The sequence below is a fragment of the Epinephelus fuscoguttatus genome, linkage group LG1 (assembly GCF_011397635.1).
Source record: "Epinephelus fuscoguttatus linkage group LG1, E.fuscoguttatus.final_Chr_v1".
NCBI lineage: Eukaryota > Metazoa > Chordata > Actinopteri > Perciformes > Serranidae > Epinephelus > Epinephelus fuscoguttatus.
This window is the reverse complement of record NC_064752.1, coordinates 11,788,933-11,808,541: the sequence shown is the minus strand read 5'-3', so window position 1 is coordinate 11,808,541 and position 19,609 is coordinate 11,788,933. Positions and strand designations below refer to the sequence as shown.

General features: G+C 40.0%; 1 protein-coding gene across 3 annotated transcripts in view; it reads right to left on the bottom strand.

Annotated features, from left to right (window-relative positions):
• The window catches only part of igsf21a (immunoglobin superfamily, member 21a), a 358,404-nt gene that overhangs the window by 236,343 nt on the left and 102,452 nt on the right, over positions 1-19,609 (bottom strand). For all 3 annotated transcript variants that reach the window (XM_049590866.1, XM_049590881.1, XM_049590875.1), the window contains one exon: positions 10,220-10,332. In XM_049590866.1, the coding sequence (XP_049446823.1) occupies positions 10,220-10,332 (113 nt within the window). The remainder of the gene's footprint in view (positions 1-10,219; positions 10,333-19,609) is intronic.

The window sequence follows — 19,609 nt, the reverse complement described above, 5'->3', positions numbered from 1 at the left end:
TAACATCCAAATCTCTACTGGGCCACACTCTTCTTTGGAAACACTGTCGCTTCCTATTGGTCGACTGCAAAAACATGCAGATGCTTTAATGGCTTAATCAAAAAAAGTCCACTGAGTTTGGTAATGTTTGAACTAGTCTCTATATACAGTCTGTAGGCAAACCCCGGAGATCTTGCTTCTGGAAGAAGAGCGAAAGAGCCCTGGTTTCCGGTTGTAGGCTGTTTGTAGTCTGCGTGATATTGACCAATCACGTTTGAGCCGGCTGCAGTTGTTGCCAGGTTAAACGGTCCGTGTGGTGAACTAACGAGGCGGAACATAATTGGCGTCACTGCAAACTCTGAATCCATCGCAATGGTTCAGCATATTTACTTATATATAAACTTAAGTCGGAAACGGAAATTCGCCTCCTCCGCCCAAATCAAACCGGAATGCCAAAAAATCGGGGGTCTGCCCCCAGAGGCTGTATCGCCGTCTGCCAGAAGTCAGACGCCGAATACAGCCGATGGGTTCTGAGAATGTGTTTGAACAAACCCTCATTGATTATAGCAACATTTTGCAAATGGCCGTTGCACTTGTTTGTAACTGGTGGTGCCCCCTTTTGACAGATTTCAAAATAATTTAATGCACATGGTTCATAAATTTCTTTAACATACCCTGCAAGTTTTGTAATGATTATACAATCAGTTTCTGATTCATAGTCCGATTTGTGTAATCTTATGCACATTTTTTTGTATCTGTGGTGCCCCCTAGTGGTCAATTTTAATAAAACTTTCAGGATATGCTCGTAGTAATTCTTCAGACATTGCTTGTAAGTTTTGTGATGATTGGCTCAAGGGTTGTGGAGTTATATGCTGAGCCATGCCCCCTCCAGACTTCATTAGTCAATATCTCCATTGGGATAGCAATAACAGTTAAAGCATTGGTGATAAAATTCTGAAAAATCTCTCACATCATTCTGCTGATTTCTTGTTTATTGTCAGATATTTTGGTGACATTTGCTTAAAAACAAGATGAAATGGAAAATATGGAATATATCCTCCTGGATCCTACACACTGGACTTTTAGGTAAAGAAGCAGATAGTTAGAGAACACGTGTTCTCTTAGAGTGCAGCTCACAACACTGATGTGAGTGGAACATGTGTTTGGTATTCACCAATTGTGTATCAGCTAAATAGTTCCAAACTGAAGAATGGTAGAACCATTTTTTGCCAAACCACTCTGGGGATTTGAATGAGAAATCTCAAAATGAAAAGCCCTCATCTTTAACCTTACCTCCAGTTATATTAGGAGATAAAAAACATGACAACACCACAGCTATCAAAAGTATTGCCAGTATTTTCTGGCCACAATAACCCACGCAGATTATTTTGCAATTTGTCAACATGAAGAACAAAAAAACGTCTCTGGGACACGATTATTATTTTCCTCTTTAGCTGTTGACGTTGCATGTTATCTCGCAAAGCTACAGTATGTACCCGCAGTGCACACGGAGTGGGGGGAGAGCGGTGTTCAATTCGGCAGAGAGCAGGATTACGAATACAGGTGAGTTTGAATCCTAATAATGAAATGGACAGAGGTGGACACAGCTGAATGATGAGATGAGTATCAGAAAACCAGCACAGCCAGCAGACAAGCCAGTGGTAAATTAGGGAAGTGTCTTCAGGAAGACACTCACGCTGGAGAGAGAGAGGATCCCAGAAGAGTTATGTCGGGGAGGATGGAGGAGTTCTGTAATGGGTAGAGCGAAGGGAGGAGGGAGAACAGCAGAGCAGAGACAGTTGATCCAGTGATTAAAATTAAGCATAGCACACAGCTGCACTCAACAGGCAAGCTAACAGACACCTCTTGTTCCACCATAGTCAGCGTGGTATACCTGGACGGCCACTGGGAGAAGTCCCGTATGTATATACTCATTAGAATGACATAAATTAAAACGGGCAAAGCATGAGATGAGCTTGTGTGCGGGTCTTTGAGGAGCAGTCTCTGCTGACATTCTTCTCCCAAACAGGCAGCGCATTAGCACCACCCTATCAAATGATCCATCATTTCTATTTGGTACGCTATTAGAGCATAATAGACAGCTTGATGGCATTACATACCCATAGCACTTAATCCACAGCCTGTCGGTATTCACAACTCACTAAAAACATTCATGTGGCCTGTCGTGCAATACCATACACACTTGAGAGGCTTTCATTTATGTGCTCTTGAAGCGTTAGCTGCAGGGCTATGCAACATCCATTACTGTTCTCACGCTCTTGCATTCACTCTCTGTCTCCATCTGTCTGCTAATCTCGTGTCATCTTGTGCAAACTTAAATGAGAGCTATAATAAGCAATCCTATCCATATGATTAGCATCGGAAAGTAAGGGTAGGTGGCATCAAAAGAGAAGGGACTGGAATTTAGTTCGCTTTTTTTTGGCGGTTGGAGCTACATATGGTGAAGAATTCATTTTTTAAACATTTACTTTTTTCTTATCAACTCCACTGCGTGGGTTTAATGATGCATCTCATCAAAACAAGGATTGTCATATGTTCTATTTATATTGCTGATCTGCTTTGACAGTACTTTTTAAAAAGCTGTCAGGGGTGTCGAACTGATACTAATGACTAATATTAAATATTTAACATATTTGTTAATGCCTAGCTCATATAACCTTAAAAAATATGACATATTTTCTCATCTGGTGTCATAGTCTGACTCACTGGATGCAGACTGTGGCTATAAGCCTGCCACTGGCTGGTTATTTAGGCCAGCATACTCTCCCTTCTGCTATCTGCGTATTACCGTTTTCAAAATTACCTTCGCTAAGGGAACAACAACAGCCTCCGAGCTAACAACCTTCACTCAAAATAAGGCAGGTTTTGACAAGGATTTGGATCGTGCAACAAGGCATGCCTGTTTTGATTCTTTTGGTGAACTGTTTTAAAGATGTACAACATATAAAACAACACGTAAACACACCTTAGAAAAGTCCAGACTCCATATCACAGGACTCTCCCGATGTTTATCAGTTTTCTGACATGGCCAGTCGGAGTTTATGTGCCACATCTTTATACCCTGGGAGGGTTATGCACCCGTGCCATTGACTTTACTAATCTACCAATCTACTCCACTTCACACAAGTTTCTGTGACGTCATCGTAATAATGGGCCTCATTCACCAATACCTTTCAAGTTTGTTCTTAAAATGGACTGCACTTGTATAGCGCCTTTCTAGTCTTCCGACTACTCAAAATGCTGTTACACTATATGTTACATTCACCCATTCACTCACACATTCATACACTGGCGGCTGAGGGTACCATTCATTCACACACCGATGGAGCAGCCACTGGAAGCAATTTGGGGTTCAGTATCTATAGTCTGGGATTGAAACGCTGATCTTCAAATAAGTGGACGACCCGCTCTACCTCTGAGCCACATCCGGCCCTTAAATCTGTTCTTAATAGTGTTGTGTCGTTCACGGACAAATCGTTCAAAAGAACAAAGACACTTTTCTTTTGCTGGACACGTTTTCCCCACAAATACAACATGCTAATGGTATTAGCACAAGCCTATGACATTTTACATTGTATATATTAGCCTAGAGGCTAGAAGACTTTTCCTCTACTCATATGAAGCCAGGGACAACAGCAACATTTAACAAAGCTAACGTTATAAAATTCAGCTCTATTACAACTCACAAGGTTCAAAAACAAAACAACTGTTTTATACTAAACATGTTTTCCAAACAAATATATCATGCTAGTGTTATTAGCACAAGCGTATGCCATTTTTGATTGTATAAATTAGCCTAGTGACGAGATTTCCTGTGCTCATATGAAGTCAGGATAAGTCGCACACAAGACTTAAAATGCTATTTTGAGGAGGCTCTTTTCTGTGAAATTTAAGTAAATAAATACTTTGTTTCCACTGAGGATAACTAGACGACCCGCTCTACCTCTGAGCCACAGCTGGCCCTTAAATTTGTTCTTAATAGTGTTGTGTCGTTCACAAACGAATTGTTCAAAAGAACGAAACTGTTGAGTGAACGTACTGAACTGAATCACTTCCGGAACTGACTCGTTCATTTCTCAGTTCAGTTGAGCTCAGCAGCGAGCGTGCAGGCCGGGAGTGGAACTGCCGATTCAGTCCGTGCGAACAATGAATCACTCGCAAGTCGTGAGGCAGCCAGGGTGTAGGGAGGGACTGCCTGCCGCGTGACGAATCACTCGGTGATCGACGTAACCCAGATCCCTGAGTGATTCAAATCATTTCTTCTCAGTGATACACTTTCATAGGGACCGTTTTCTCCAAGCTAACGGCTAATGTAGCCAGGAGTCAAGCCACATAAACACGATCACACACCTCCCCATAGTTTTAACAGACTTAGTTTCCAGATAAACAAACTTAAAACGTTAGGCTGGCCAGTAATGAGACTCACCAGTGCAGGGCAGATGCAGCAGCAGCTCAGCCGTGTGTCAGGTCAGGGAGTCAGACTATGCAGCACACAGTCAGGGCTCCTCCCGCCAAGCACTGAACGATTCGGTGAACGAATCTTTTGAACAAATCTTTTTTTTTTAATGAACTGATTCTAGTGATTCAGTAACATCTGAAGAACTACTTTGCCCATCACTAGTTCTTGAGTAAGGTCCTCAGAAAAGTCAACGTCAGATTGATGTCATGTTCTTAAATGGCCAATTAAGTTTGTACCTGTGTTCTTATAATGATGAATCCCATTGTTCTCATAAGTTTACAGTGCATACCAGTTGATAACAGTGGTAAATGCCCAGCAATCAGTTTACAAAATTGAGTCAAGAATGCCCAAGCAAAAGTCTGAAGAGGATAGAGCACTGAACTCCAAACATAAAAAAAAACCCTCTGTTTTTAAGATGAAATACCTCTGCAGAAAGTTAATGCCAGACGAGCTGTCGTAATTGGTAGCGTCAAAAGTGGATATAGAATAAAGCAAAAAGATGCATGGGGTGCTAAAAACATATTTTAATCAACCACACAACTTACAACTCAACTTTTCTTTTGTTATCTTGCTATTTGCTTTTGTAAATTATTAATTCATTTCTCTTTGTCTTTTGAGTTACCTGAAGTTGTGTTCACTTCCTGGTTGAGTTGGGCAAAACACGGGGCTGAGGGGCGGAGTCTGGTTTTATCCAGAAGGCCATCCCACGGACCAAACCAAGAGCTGTGACATCATGGGGGGATTAGAGGTTTCTTTGTGTTAGTTCTAGTTAGTGTCTATGTATGTTCTTCCCTTTGCGTTTAATTTGGTCTGATCAGCCAGTACATATACAGTGTATATATATATATATATATATATATATATATATATATATATATATATATATTACTTACTCTGTTGGGTCTGTTTGTTGAGTTTAGTGTTGACCTATTTTGCGGGCCCTATAACTTCACTTTTCTTACCTTCAGTCATTTGCTTTGTAAACTTTATTTTTTGGGAAAATAAACCTACTTTTTTAAACATTAAACCTGTGTTCTTTGTGCTTTGACTGCTTGGTCCATGACAAGGACAGTGCTCACCTCTCCATATGCAAATGTCCCCAACAAAACACATCCCACCCACCACGATTTTAAAACAATATTGTTGCTGTATCCTGGTCTTAATGCCGCCCAAGATGATTGTGACTGGTTTAAAGAAACACGAAGAACATGGAGCGTTTTTCCCCCTATAGCAGAATAATGTGTGTTTCCAGACCTTTTCCTAACATTGACATAATGCTGTGCAGACAGGTCCGGCTACACGAGACTACTTGTATAATAATAATGCTTTACTGTCATTTCTGCATTTGGATTTGGCACCTTCATCAAATGTGCAAGCTCATTTCATGGTATAGGGAAGGATTACTACTTAAATTTGAATTTAAATTTAAACTAATTTTATCATTACAATTATTGTTATTATTGTTATCATTATAATTAATATTTCACAAACAGCAGTGGAGTCTGTGAGATCCCAAATAACGAAGGACTACAGCCAAAGTCAACAAAACAAAAGAGTATTTTCATCAAGAAGTGATTAAAAATTTAATGAAAAATTGTGCAACTGGTGACTTCTCAATATTAGGTATTAGGTAAAGTCAGTGATGACCAAAGGTATACAACATTTATTTCAAATATGTGGAAAAGTCAGGTGAAAATCTTAAAGAAAATAGAGGAGGTGTCTTCCAAAGAAATAAATATCATGCACACACCATTTACACTACCCCTAGAAAAATAAGTTATTCATGATTTGAGGATACAAAATGCTTTGATACAATAGAAACCACGGTGTAGCTCATATAAAAATCCATTACTTTTATCTGTCTAGAACTTGAGTTAGTTTGCCTTTAAAGGTTCTCTAAAATAATCTGTTTTTATCTTAAGCACATCCTCAGACGTGCAAATTTCTGACTGCAGTCTGGATGTGTTACGCATTGAAAAATCCTCAAACAGAATACGTCAGGATCTCACATCGCAAATGAGCACTCGCTGAAATATTCAGTTCAATGCAGCCCTCTGTGCGATTGGCCAACCTTCGATTAGATACGAGGATTCCCCAGGTGAGTATCAACCCCAGTTCCATTTGAACAGGAGGTAAAATGAGAAGTCAACATTATTTAGTCAAATAAAAGGCAGAGATTAAAGAAACTTTGGCAGCCAAGTGTGGGTAATTGATTTATAATTTATCAACGCTTGTGCTGAGCAGTGGCCACAGGAGAGATGGGGCCAGTTTCTGTTACAACCTCCTCGCTTTCCTCGTGAGAACACTTAATATGGGCAGCTCTACTCTCACAGCGGTTATTTAAACTACAGCTATCAATAGACACCACAGAAATCTGACAGAATATAAGCAAAACAACCCTCTCCAATCCCTGCCTGATTAAATGAATTGTCACAGCAATGAAAGTGATCTATGATACTAAGGTGAATGTGTAAAGTGCCATAAATCTTTTTTGTCCTACCTTGAAAAGGTCAACATTTGCTAAAATGAGTCCTGAGACACTGTTTTATTTCACAATAATAAAAGTGGGAAAGCAGAAGCTACTCTAAAGACAGACTTCCTGTCTAAGCAATAAACCGCTGCTCGGTCATTAGTGAACACTGTCCCCGCACAGGGTGGAGGGTGAAACCAAGGTGAGTGTCCATTCACAATTATCGAACACTGTTGATATAATTAACACGTAACATGCAGAATACACCAGGAAAGGTTGCAAACCGACAAATGCCATTGGAAGGTTAATCTGGGCCAGTTGATTGGCCAGAGACCCAACATGATGAGGAGCTCAAACATTCAATTGAGTTTGAGAATTTGACGACAGAGGATTTGTTTTGTGGTAAACTGGTGCAACTGGTTTATAATGCTGCAAATAAATATTTCCACTCAGGTGGTAACAGAGTAAAACACAGCATATATTTGTGAATTGCAGCACTGATTTGTTTTTTGGAAAGATCTTTTTAATTCCCTCCATCACCACTGCAGCCCAGTCAACAGAAGAAAAATGTTGGCATCATATCTCTGCAAACCATGGATATGTTACATTTGTATCGTACATACGTATCATGTCAACACTTCTACAGTGATGAGGTGTCATCGGGAGATTGGTGGATGGCGTGAAACTGCAAGATGGCTGCCAAACTGCAGCAGAGTGTTTGAGACCATTAACACCAATAAACAGGCTGTCATGTAGCCAGATATCGGAGGCATATCTAACCATGAATATGGCACCAACACTGTTTGGTTTTTAGTGAGACATAGGCAGCATTTTCTGCTTTGATTGTACCACATAAACCAGGTGTTCTTAAACACAACAATCTTTTCCTTATGATAAACAAGTCATTTTTGTGACTACACAAACCACATGTTAACCACAGCGTGGTGGAAACATGTTGGCCTGTAGGCTATTATTTCTACTCTTTAGTTTACTTCATTTGGCAATTACTGCTTGTAACGCTGTCCCGACCCAACTGTGTTGCTGTGGAAACATGGTGCCCAACCTCTGGTCTCTCCCCAGCTCATCATGGTGAGCAAGTCGCTCACTTTTGAGCCTAACCCCGCTTTTAGCACTGTTAGCTACTGTTAGCTGTGTTATCACTAGGGCTGCAACTAATGATTATTTTCATTGTCGACTAATCTGTTGATTATTTCTTTGATTAGTCGACTAATCATTTTAGCGAAAAATTTGTTAAAATGTTGAAAAATGACTATCTGTCTCTCCCAAACTCCAAAATTCTGTCATCTAATGTCTTGTTTTGTTCTCACGCCAAAGGGTTTTAGTTCACCATCATGGGAGAGTGTGTAAAGCTGCCAATATTTGAACATAAGAAGCTGCAATAAGAATATTTTGGGGTACTTTTATAGTACTTTTCTATGAAAAATGACTCAAACCGATTAGTCGACTACTAAAATAGTCACCGATTATTTTAATAGTCGATCAGTCATTGATTAGTCGACTAATCGTTGCAGCCCTCGTTATCACCATTAGCAGTGTCAGCACAGCTAGTGGTGCTAACATAGTTAACAATGCTAAAGGGGTTTTACAGCTCAAAGCAAAGCTGCTTACTCACCAGGGCTAAATGGGGGGAGACCAGAGGTTGGCCACCATTTATTGCAGCATTGTTAATCACCAAATGAGTGGTACCGCTAGCTAATTCCCACCCCACCCAGGTGATACGCAGTGCAGAGCAGCCAAGGCTAACGTTTGCCGACCAGTGGGGACTGGAGGGTGGGTAGTGGGCAGTATGTTTCCACATGTTAACATGGCTAGCTGGCTGTCTGTCAGCACAGTCAAGAGAAACTAAAATAAAAGGTAGAAATATACAACACAAAACATTAAAATTTCACCACCTCTAAATGGATAGCACTTTAAAAAATGGTGCTAAAGCTCACTGAGTCCATGTATCGCCAGGCTAAAAGGTACTTCTCGTCATTTAGTTTCCTTAAAAATTACCAGTGAGTCACCAGTTAATGGGTGTCAGGCTATCAAAAGCAAAAAAAAAAAAAAAAAAAACAACATCAAAAAACTGACATCCCTAATCATGGTTTGCAGAAATGTAGTCTACCATGACATTTAGTCTGGTGTTGGGCATCTTGGGTCAGTTACTAATTTTGTGATATGTGATTTGGTATTACACTTCTCAACCTTGGGAGATGTTATCCACGATTAATGTTCCGGTATAGGTCAAGCTTTAGAAATGCTGCATCCTACATGTCCCATAATGCAACTCAACAGAGCCCTGTGCCTGATAGCATCATCAGGGTTATTTTTCAGACTTTGTAAAGCTTCCTCCAGATCTAAAAATAAAAAGAGAGCTCATCTAAACCACATCTATTGTTCAGGAAATCAGAACTGCACATTGTATATTCTTATCAGCCAATCATCTGTCTGTGCTGTTCACTTGATTATTTAGGAAACACATCAGTCTATTGATTATAAGCATCATGAAGGACCCAAGACAGAGCAATGCATTTTATGGAATACCTTGATAAAATCGCAGGCTCAACAGTTTGTCTGTGCCAACGTTAAACAAATTCAATCCCCACTCAGCAACTCCACAAACAACCTGGTGAAGACTCAGCTGCCTTTACAAAACAAATGTGTACAGCACTCAAGAATTATTGGAGAGTTTTTGGCAAAAACGAATGGTCAGGCAGGGATGTGACCGCGGCAGCTGCCACTGCTTTTTCAAGTGCTTATCACTTTGACTCGACTGGAGGGTAAAAAAATGTATCCTCCGTGAACTGTGATGTTTGCAGATTTGTTTTACCGATCTTTACTTTGATACAAAAGTTTTAAACATGCCCGTTTTATGCACCAAATAAACTACCCTGGACATACTTGTACAAAGATGTTTTTTTTCTCTCTCCTCCAACGGCAATCTAATTATTGGCAGCACTTAGGCAGTGTAGTACACCAACTGGGATTTTAATAACTGTTGAGTCGCCAGCTGTGAACTATTAAGAAATGATGGTGATGACCAGCAGATTGAGAAATCAAATTCCCAAGCAACAGCCAATGATGCCTCCCATACAGCTGGCCCAAATAATAGCTTGTTTCCTAACAATTGCAGTTTGACAGTGCATGGTTGTTCTCCTAACACAGCCATAAACCGCTGATATGACTATCAGCATTGACCTCCTCTGAATGGCTAAAATGATAGAAATGGATGCTCCGGAGAGAATCTAGTGCTTAATGGCATTGAAAGTGTAGACAGGTTTACTCACCCTGTACCAAACAATCTCTCGAAGCCTTCCGTCAGTTTTGAAGTTACACTTGAGAGTAACAGTCTCTCCCACGACAACAGGAGGCAGGGGCTCTATGGTAACTGTCAAATATCCTGCAGGAAAAAAAGTGGAAAGGAGTTTTATTGCAGTCATAAACCATAAAAAACACTTTGACTGAACAAGATTTCTTTCTTGCTGAGGTAAATGTTGGACAACAGCAATAAAGCAGTCGTGAATTTACAGTATATGAATCATTTTAAAAAGCATAAGATGGACTGAGTCCGCACTCTTGTTTTGGAAAAACGCCATGATTCATCTTTATGCAATTACACAACAAGCACTCTCCCACATGGGGATTAAGTATCTTGGTAAACAGCACTTCAGTTGTAGTTACTTAAGAGGGGTAAGAGCGTTCACTTTTCTGTGACCTTGCACAATTTCTTTATCTGGTTTGTAGACTGAAACAAACAAACTTCTCTAATCTCCACCTCAGTCTACTGTGAGCTGTGTGACATGGAACTCTCATCGCTGTGATGTCTTAACTAACGGCAGTATTATCTACAACTGTATTCTGCTTCGTCAAATTCCATCCTTGAAACGGAAAAATGTGAGATCTGCGTGATAGTGCGTAAGAAATGATTGCTTCTCACATTCATTAATTTCCATTGAATTATTCCTGCATGTTTTGCTGTTGGTCTATTTAAACTTTTCACAAGTTATCTAAAGTTTTTTGGCCTTGAATGAACATGTTCAGTCAATATACAACAAAGAGAAGCAAAGGCATTTGATCGGCATCACAAATTGTTCTGAAGACTTTGTCATTCATTGTCAGTAAATACAAAGAGAGTAGCATGAGCAGCATGAGATATGACGGGAATATTAATAATGAAAGGGTATTTTAAAGGGTTAAGCTGCCATTGATTTTGACAAGGCCAGCTCAGTCTGTTATATATACCTGGATACAATGACATATTTTTCTTTACTTACACATAAGAGAATCAGCTGTCTACACAGCACCATGCAGCACAACACCTGGAGCTTCCCTATTGTCACATAATTGAAATTACTTAGATTTTTTTCATTAAAAACTAACTGGGGCTTTTGTGATAACGCGCATAAATAGACAATAGCAGCACACATTTATAGCAAATGACACACAAACGCTTGCAAGTAACAACAGCAGAAACAAAGTGATGGGAAAGAAAGGGCAGTCGAAGGCAGTAATTATCATATACATCCCCTCAATATTCAAATATGCATTACATTTTCTGGGTCAAAATCTAGTATATGGTTTGACAATGTATGAAATGCTACGTGGCTTTTAATTTGAAACCAGTGGTGTGTCTCAAATCACATATTCCTGTTAGTATACTCCCATGTCGTATACTGTGTGCACTATGTACTCATTGGGGTAGTGCGCAAATTTTGACAGGGTTGTCTCGAACCAAACACAGCTGTTGTGCACTCACCAGAACTGACGACCGCAAATTAGCTAGTTAGCAAACTAGCATTACCGTTATCGTTTGCGGTACCACATCATTAAAGAATGCTAAATTAACCCAATAACATACTGCTGGCTTATACCTGACAACTGTATAGTGGTGTGTAGTGCAAAAAACACATGTATTTGTACAACGCAGCAACGTTCACGGTCGCACAGTCCTCGGCCATTATTTCCTGTTTGAAAAGTGGTCTTTCCACTTCCACTACGTAGCCAAGATGGCGACCACTGAGGGGGAGAAGTGTCTATAGATCCACACTCAACTTCTTGACCGTTTTGAGTGCACCATCTGGGTACTCATAGTGCACTGCATTTTTCCATACTTCTTAGTGTGAACACACTTATGCACTCAAAATATTAAGTGTAAGTGCCGAAGTACGAGATTTGGGACACAGCACAGGACTTTTGATTGGAAACAGGAAGTGGTGTCACTAAGTTAAGAAAGTTCATTGCAGGCCCAATTGTTGAAGTCCAGCCAAAAATGTATTGTAAATACATGTTAAAAAAAAAGAGCACTGAGAGGACCTGCTCTGTCTGCAGCTTTGCCTACTGACCATTTAAAACAAACCCACCTGCCTTTAGCTCTGGACAGGGATGTAGCCTACGTCCCCCCATGAGTAGTGGAGGCTGCGCAGCCATCGGCCACCATCAGAGCCAAGTTCTGCCAATAATGACAGTTTGTAAAATGTTCAATAGGCGCCGATTTACAGAAGGTGAATCTTACTATCTTGTTGGCAAAGTGGTTCACTGCTTCATGAAGCTTCAATTTCACCATTACTATGGGCTGGGCATAACCTGGAAATTCAGATGCCCCGCCCCCAGCAAATTCAAATTTGCACTGCACAGGGATCTGGCCCTGACGAGCGGAGCCTAGTGAATTGCCAATTGGACCAATCAGATCAGTCTATCTGACAGAGGCAGGCTCTGGGCGGGCGTAACATGATGAGGACAGCGCTGTGCCGTATGAGTTGAAAAGTAAACAGCCAAGATGGCAGCTGCCCAAGGACCGCGTCCATTCAGCTTAGCTTTGGAAGAAACACTAAGCCAACTACACTTATCTTTTTCCTTGAGAGAGGAACAGAAGACTGCCCTAGAAGCCCTTGCTTCCAGGAAGAACGTTTTTACCGTTTTGCCAACAGGATACGGCAAAAGCATAATATATCAGTTAGCCCCACTGGTCGACAAACCAATGGGGCTTATTGCAATGAATACGTCACCTTGTTTTTTGCTCTGATTGGCTATCGTGCTATCCAATTGCGTGCAACGGAATTTAGTATGCCTCAGTTAGTGCCGCCCCTTGGGTAGGAAGGGTGTATCGGTGAGGGCCAGACTCAAAATCTTTTTAGATTTGAGCCTGGATTTCCAGGCTAGGCTGGGCAGGCATTCTGCAGTCCAGCCAAATGTAACATTTAAAAAAAAAGCTATGCTATTACAGGCAGCTACGCACCGCTGTCCAAAATAATCACTAGCAACTGTTATCGGAAATTTAAATAAAACTAACAGACTGCCATTTTCATTACCACAGGTTCTATATCTCTGTGTACAGCAGTACAGTACATGTGGTCTGCCCAAGTGTTTTTGCCGAACCTCAGCAGAAGTTGGTTCTCGACCACTGTGGAAAGGTACAATCAGTGTGAACCTCTGCAATGTCTCTTTGTTGTATTATTTTCATGTGTAATTTCTGTAAACAGTAGTAGCTTTCATTTATTGCATATTTGTATGTATACTGGATAGCTATACCTGTTCCAAATTTTGAATTCCTTTCTGAGGCAGACCCCATAGCCTCCTCGCCAGATTAAGCCCCACTAATGCTGATTTTATACCTACGGCCCTGGAACCATCAAATGCAAGAGGACAGGACTCAGCTCTGAGATTTAAAGTTCAGAAAGAACAGCTCGAGTCTTAGATGTAGTCTTGACCTCGCTACATAGTTCCTGATCATTAGTTCTTTGCACAACCATCGACACGTTGCTTCACACGGACCTGCAGGTGAAGCTCCTATTTCACAATCACGCACACGGTGATAACAGCGCAGAGTATCAACATATTCATGAGAGCTCTCAAATAAAAACAAATGGGTGGCTACAAAGGGAATTACCTGGTGATAATGAGAAGACACTGGGAGAAAATAAATGTATCCACAAAGTGAAAAGGGGCCAATTAAATGAAGACTGTATGGAGGATACATTCAAGCGAAGATTATGCACAGCCTACCATCTGGGGGAGCTCAGTGCAGCGTCCAAAAAATGCATCTATTATATCTATCTAAAATATATGTGGTTTACGTATAAGTGAAAAGGGCATCTCTTTATATGCTACCAGTCGGGCGAGCAGAGTGAGCCAGCGATGGTGCGTGGGCTGACTTCCACTGACAGACAGCAGCCCTCTGCCCGACATAATAGCTGTTTCAACACATTCGGTATTTAATGAGGGAATTGGATCTTGTAAAACAGATGGATATCACAGTAAAAATATAAAACAGGGTAAAATGGGACCTCGTGACCAATAATTGTGTTGATAAAAGAACATAAAGCACTATGAGGACACCAGTGTTTAACAAAACCCTACAGGTGATCTCTGCAAAGAAAGAGAGATAAAGAGAGGTGTGGCCCCAGTTTGCAGTCCTGTGATAATTCCAGGCTAATGTTAATTATGTAAACATCCTTATTCTGTTTTTTTAAATGTATTTGTTAATAGAATAAAGTGTACATCAGGCAACCAGAATAAACAATGCAGCAGAGGGCTGATAGAAAATGGAAAGGTGAGATTTAAGACTCAAACAGTCGAGCATTAGAATGTCTAAGAAAAACAATAATTCTCAGAAAATGCACTCACAGCATGCACCCTCACTGTGATGTAATAAGCGTCTTGAGCTCTGGAACCCTTTGCACTCGATTGGAAATTCCTAAATCCAAAGCACTGACACCCAAAGTGCCTCTTCAGCTCCACTGCTGAGTTTGTTTATGTTTATTTCACCAAAAGTTTTCTTTGAAATCTAATTTCACAAACATCATTTTCTTATTGATGGCGTGCAGTGTAGGCACACACGCTTGGATGACTGTGACCAGATGAGCAGACGCAGGCTAAAACTAGACAGATATAATGTGGTGTGACAGGCACCAGTGACGGTCGTGACCATTTAACGTACAGGGTCTTATTTGTCTTTATGTGCTTCACCGAATCTGATGTCTTTGTCCAGAAAGTGAGGAAATGTGGTGAATGAATATATGGCATTTTGAATTATTTTCATCCCTGAAAGGACGGCACATTCGTGAATCCTTTTCATGGACATGAGCATGAAGGTATGGATGGATAGAGCATGCTCATAGTCTGGTCCTAAGACTATTGTTTCAAAGTGTATGAAATGGTTTTATATCTGGCAAAATAAATAAATGAATTAAAAAACATTTATGGTGCCAATAATACAAAGCCACACTGCTTTCATTGACTGAACAAGGGCAGCATCTACACTCCTGACACAGTGGCTGGTAGCACATGTACATTTAAATTTGGTTTGTGAGCTGCCGATAAACACAAAGAAGAAGAACAACTGCAGCACGCTGTCTAGAGGGCAAAACATGTCACGGTGTGGACGTCTTTCCCAGTTCCAGAGGAAAACAACATGTGCCGAGGGTCTGATCTCCGACCGCCTCCAGAGTGTTAGCACGAGCTAATTAGCGGCAGCGGCTAACACCCGACACCGAGCTTTTAAAAGGCTTGATCCTTATTAATAACCGCTAGACAGTTAGCGATTATTTGTATTGTTACCTCTCTGGCTGCGTGTGTGTGTTTGACACAGCCGGTCGTTTGTCTGAGGTGAGTGTTAATGTGTGATGTGAATCAATAGCGCATTGCTGTTCTACTTGGTAGTTGTGGGCTGGTCTATCGTGGGACGGTGAGACTGCATGACGATATACAAACATGTCATACTGATGTAACGCAGACCTGCAGATGTTCATATGAGTCAGCTGTCAGTGTTTGTCTCTGTCAGTAGAGACTCCACTCTGCAGTGTAGTTTATACACTTTACTGATACACCAGAGAATCACACAGTAACACTGGGCTTCATCATCTCCCTCTGGCTTACTGTTAACTATAAATTTAATACTGATTAAAAGTTATTTTACTCCCACATCTGTGTATTTATGATGTTCATCTGCAGTGTAGGGTTATATGGGGGCAGGGGCGCTGAGGTTCGACCTAATGTTTGCAGGTATAAAGAGCCAGAACTGTTCTTTGCTTTTGTTGTGTTAATAACAGTGATGTCATTTAGATTTGGTTCAGTCAGGGCTATGGAATATCAAATCAGCTATATCCTCTCACTACACCTGAGCCTTTCTTACCCTCAGGTGTACATAAACTACAGTTTATACACTTCTTTTTAAAAAGCAAAATGTGAAATTATTGGTTATCGTATCGGTTATCAGCCATGAGAAGCAGGTAATTATCAGATATCAGTCCATCCCTGAAAAATATCGTAGTTCATTAGTTCAGGGCTTCCACACATCTTCATGGACAAAATTTCAGAACTTTTCCATGACAACACCACTCACAACATATACAATGAACATAACTATATAGTATAGTTTACTCCTACTGTTAATTATTGTATGAAAATGAATCAGCAACCTTTTCCAATCTCTAATAGTTGGTTATGTTCATGTTCACTTCAAACACTTTCAACTACAGGGACAGTCAGATAAGCACTCGCGGTATCAGTCTGGCACTGACTTTCAAGCATTAGGGAAAACAGAATTAATTACACTATCAATGTGTTCTTAATGCAATTGATTAAAAACTCGTTTCCGAATGCAACTGTGAAAAACAATGTGGCACCATTAAAATGTAGGCGTATGATATTTAAGCCTTGTAATTGGACGTGGAGGGTTTTCTACAGAGGAATATTTTAACAGTTAATTTCATTACACAACAAAATTCCATGACTTTTTAATGATTTTTTTTTTTCGATAACATTTCCAGGCCTGGAAAATGAGATTGTGAAATTCCATGACTCTTCCAGGTTTTCCATGGAAATGGAATGGTTATACATATTTTAAGCATGTAAAAACGCCAAAAATATTTAATATGGTTGTTCTTAAGTTTGAATGTATTTCAATTGAAATTAGGATAAAAAACCACACACACACACACAATACCACCAAATACAAATATAATATAATATAATATAATATAATATAATATAATATAATATAATATAATATATGTAATTATAACAACATCACCAGTTCTTTAGTCACTGAACTAAAGAAAGTCCCGGTTGCCCCGACAATTCCCACGATGCATGTCAAGACGCATACTGGCAGTTTTGGTTTAAATGGCATTCATTCTCACAGCAGTCACACGCACTTAAAGGTAATTAAAATGAGCGACAGTCAAATTGCACTACATACTGTACGAGCCAGAAAATTGGTTTTGAGTTTGAAAAGTTTCCCCTTGACTGTTAGATATACCTCCCCAGTGAGTTTCTCCCCCAAAATAGACTCAGTAATGTTGTGTGAGTGTATTCAGATCTTTAACTTAAAGAAAGATTTCACTGCTGGAAAGAGGGACGGCTCATGGCACAGGCAGTATAGACAAATGCTAAGGGTATCATCATCCATTGGGGGTGCCACGATTGGGGGAAGGGGAAAAAAAAGTTTATCTTCTACTATTTTTACTAATACTATTACTAATATTAATTTGAATTATTACATGAGGCCACAACAACATAATTACATAGCAAAGCCTGCTAAATAATAGAGCCCTTTTGTTCTGTTCCAGCTCGTTACCAGCTCTCTGGGGGAGATGGGCGAGTTATCCAATGTCACGTGAACCCCAAAACACACTATATCGTTATCATGTCAAAACGACAAAAGCTCTCTGGTGCCCACTCAACTACCACTACACTACTGAGAGACTGAGAGGAGTGGATGTGGAGAGAAAGAACATGAAATCAGCAGGAGGAGAGCTAGTTACCGTTTCCTCTAAGCAGCTGGTGGCCGCCAGGAAGAGCTCACAGAGGTTGCATTCATTTACACTGTGATGCGTTCAAGCTCTATTCAGTAAAAATGCGTATTGGGTGAATGTTTATCATGACATTCTCATGATGTGTTCAATGTAATCTTGTAAAATGTAGCTTTTGGTGAGAAACTTGAATAAATACATGAATGTGTTGATGTTTTTAGAGCACCATAAAACAGATATAACTGAGGGAATTATGATGTATCATATATAATAATCAGGCTTTTAGCTTATTTTTTTTTAAAAAGATGTTTTCATGTGAAAGAAGGTTATGTTCAAGCTTGTTTCATAAATGTGTATGATTGAATTTGTGCTCATTTAAAGGTAGTATATGAAGAACTGTTCATTTTATAGTGTAGATTTCTGTGTTTCTCTGGCAAAAAGAATACTAAATAACAACAAAATACAAACAAAAAAACCCACCAATTAAAAAACATCAGTATCAGCAATTGGTGAAATTGTTATTTCAAACACTGGTATCAGTATCGGCCCAGAATTTCAAAATTGGTGCATCCTCAGTGCAATTAAAAAGTTAAATAAAAAAGGAATTACAAATGAACTTGTTCAGAAGAATACACAATACTGTAATATATGCAATTGTAAAAAAAAAAAAAAAAAATGAAATGCACAAATTATTATTGAATTATATGATTATTATAGGGAGATCTGGGCAATGCACTGGTAACATGGAGGGAAGTTAACCATGGGTCATGTACACATACATCACACAGCTGGTTGAAAATCTGCAAAGTAGCATTTTAGGTAAGCTTCAAATAAAAGTTTAATGGCAGTGGCGGAGTGGCCGTCATTTCCTGAACCTGGTATTGCCTGGTATTTTTATCTGGGGAAAGAACACTTTGTTGGACACAGGGCCGAACAGGTAAAAGTCCTGCACTGAAAATGTTACTTCAGTAAAATTATGGAGCCTAAAATCAGACATCTGCGACAAGTACTCAAAGCTTTGACTGTATACATTGATATAAGAGCAGGATTTTACCATTGTAGATGTATGCACTCAAATAAAATGCAACAGTTCAAGTGCTCTCTGATGCTTGTTCATAAAAGAAGCCCCTGTCATAGTGACTCACTCATTCACTTGTTCATTCATTCAGTCTTACATAGTTAGCGTGTTTGGCCTTTCGCATCCCTTAGAAAAACAGGACTACTCAGTCGCCTCTGTGCAATACTGCCGAAGTGCGCATGTTTTTTCCTTGTTAGGTTACAGTGAGAGCACTGCAAAGAGACTTTTCATCCTTAGACCTTCTACATAAGAATCTATACTATGTGTCTACATGCTTTAAAGTACACTATACTTGGGATGATGGCTCTCGGATGCTGCATCAGTTAAACAGTATGGATTTCTAGAACTACCCAGGTTTACATACTATTTATGACACTGTCAAAGAGAACAAGACTTTACCGGATATTCAAAAGTATAAAATGGCAAACTGAGTGTACAGCAAATGAAAAAGCAAACATAGTGAACTTAATATAGCGGTGGATTTTAAGGGGCAGAAGAAATTACAAGCGGAGCAGAGGTGGAAAAATAACCACCAAACTGCCGTGAGAAATTGTGTTTTACCTGCCTTTGAAACAGATAGTTTGGGGTATCTGCATTGGCAGACAGAGATCAGGATGTCTCTCGTGTCAGCGCACCTAGATATGCTTATTAAAGAATCTTAATTTAATCAGCAGGCTGAAGAGATCGTCTCTCCAGAGTCAAATTGAATGAATAAACCTTTCCGGAGACTGCATGTCATTAACACAGAGCTGATGCTCTTAGAGAAAATCCTAACCACTTACCACGAACCCACAAGAGGAGCAGCCTGGCCTTGTAAATGTCTCTGTGTGAGTTTTCCAGAGAGGTTG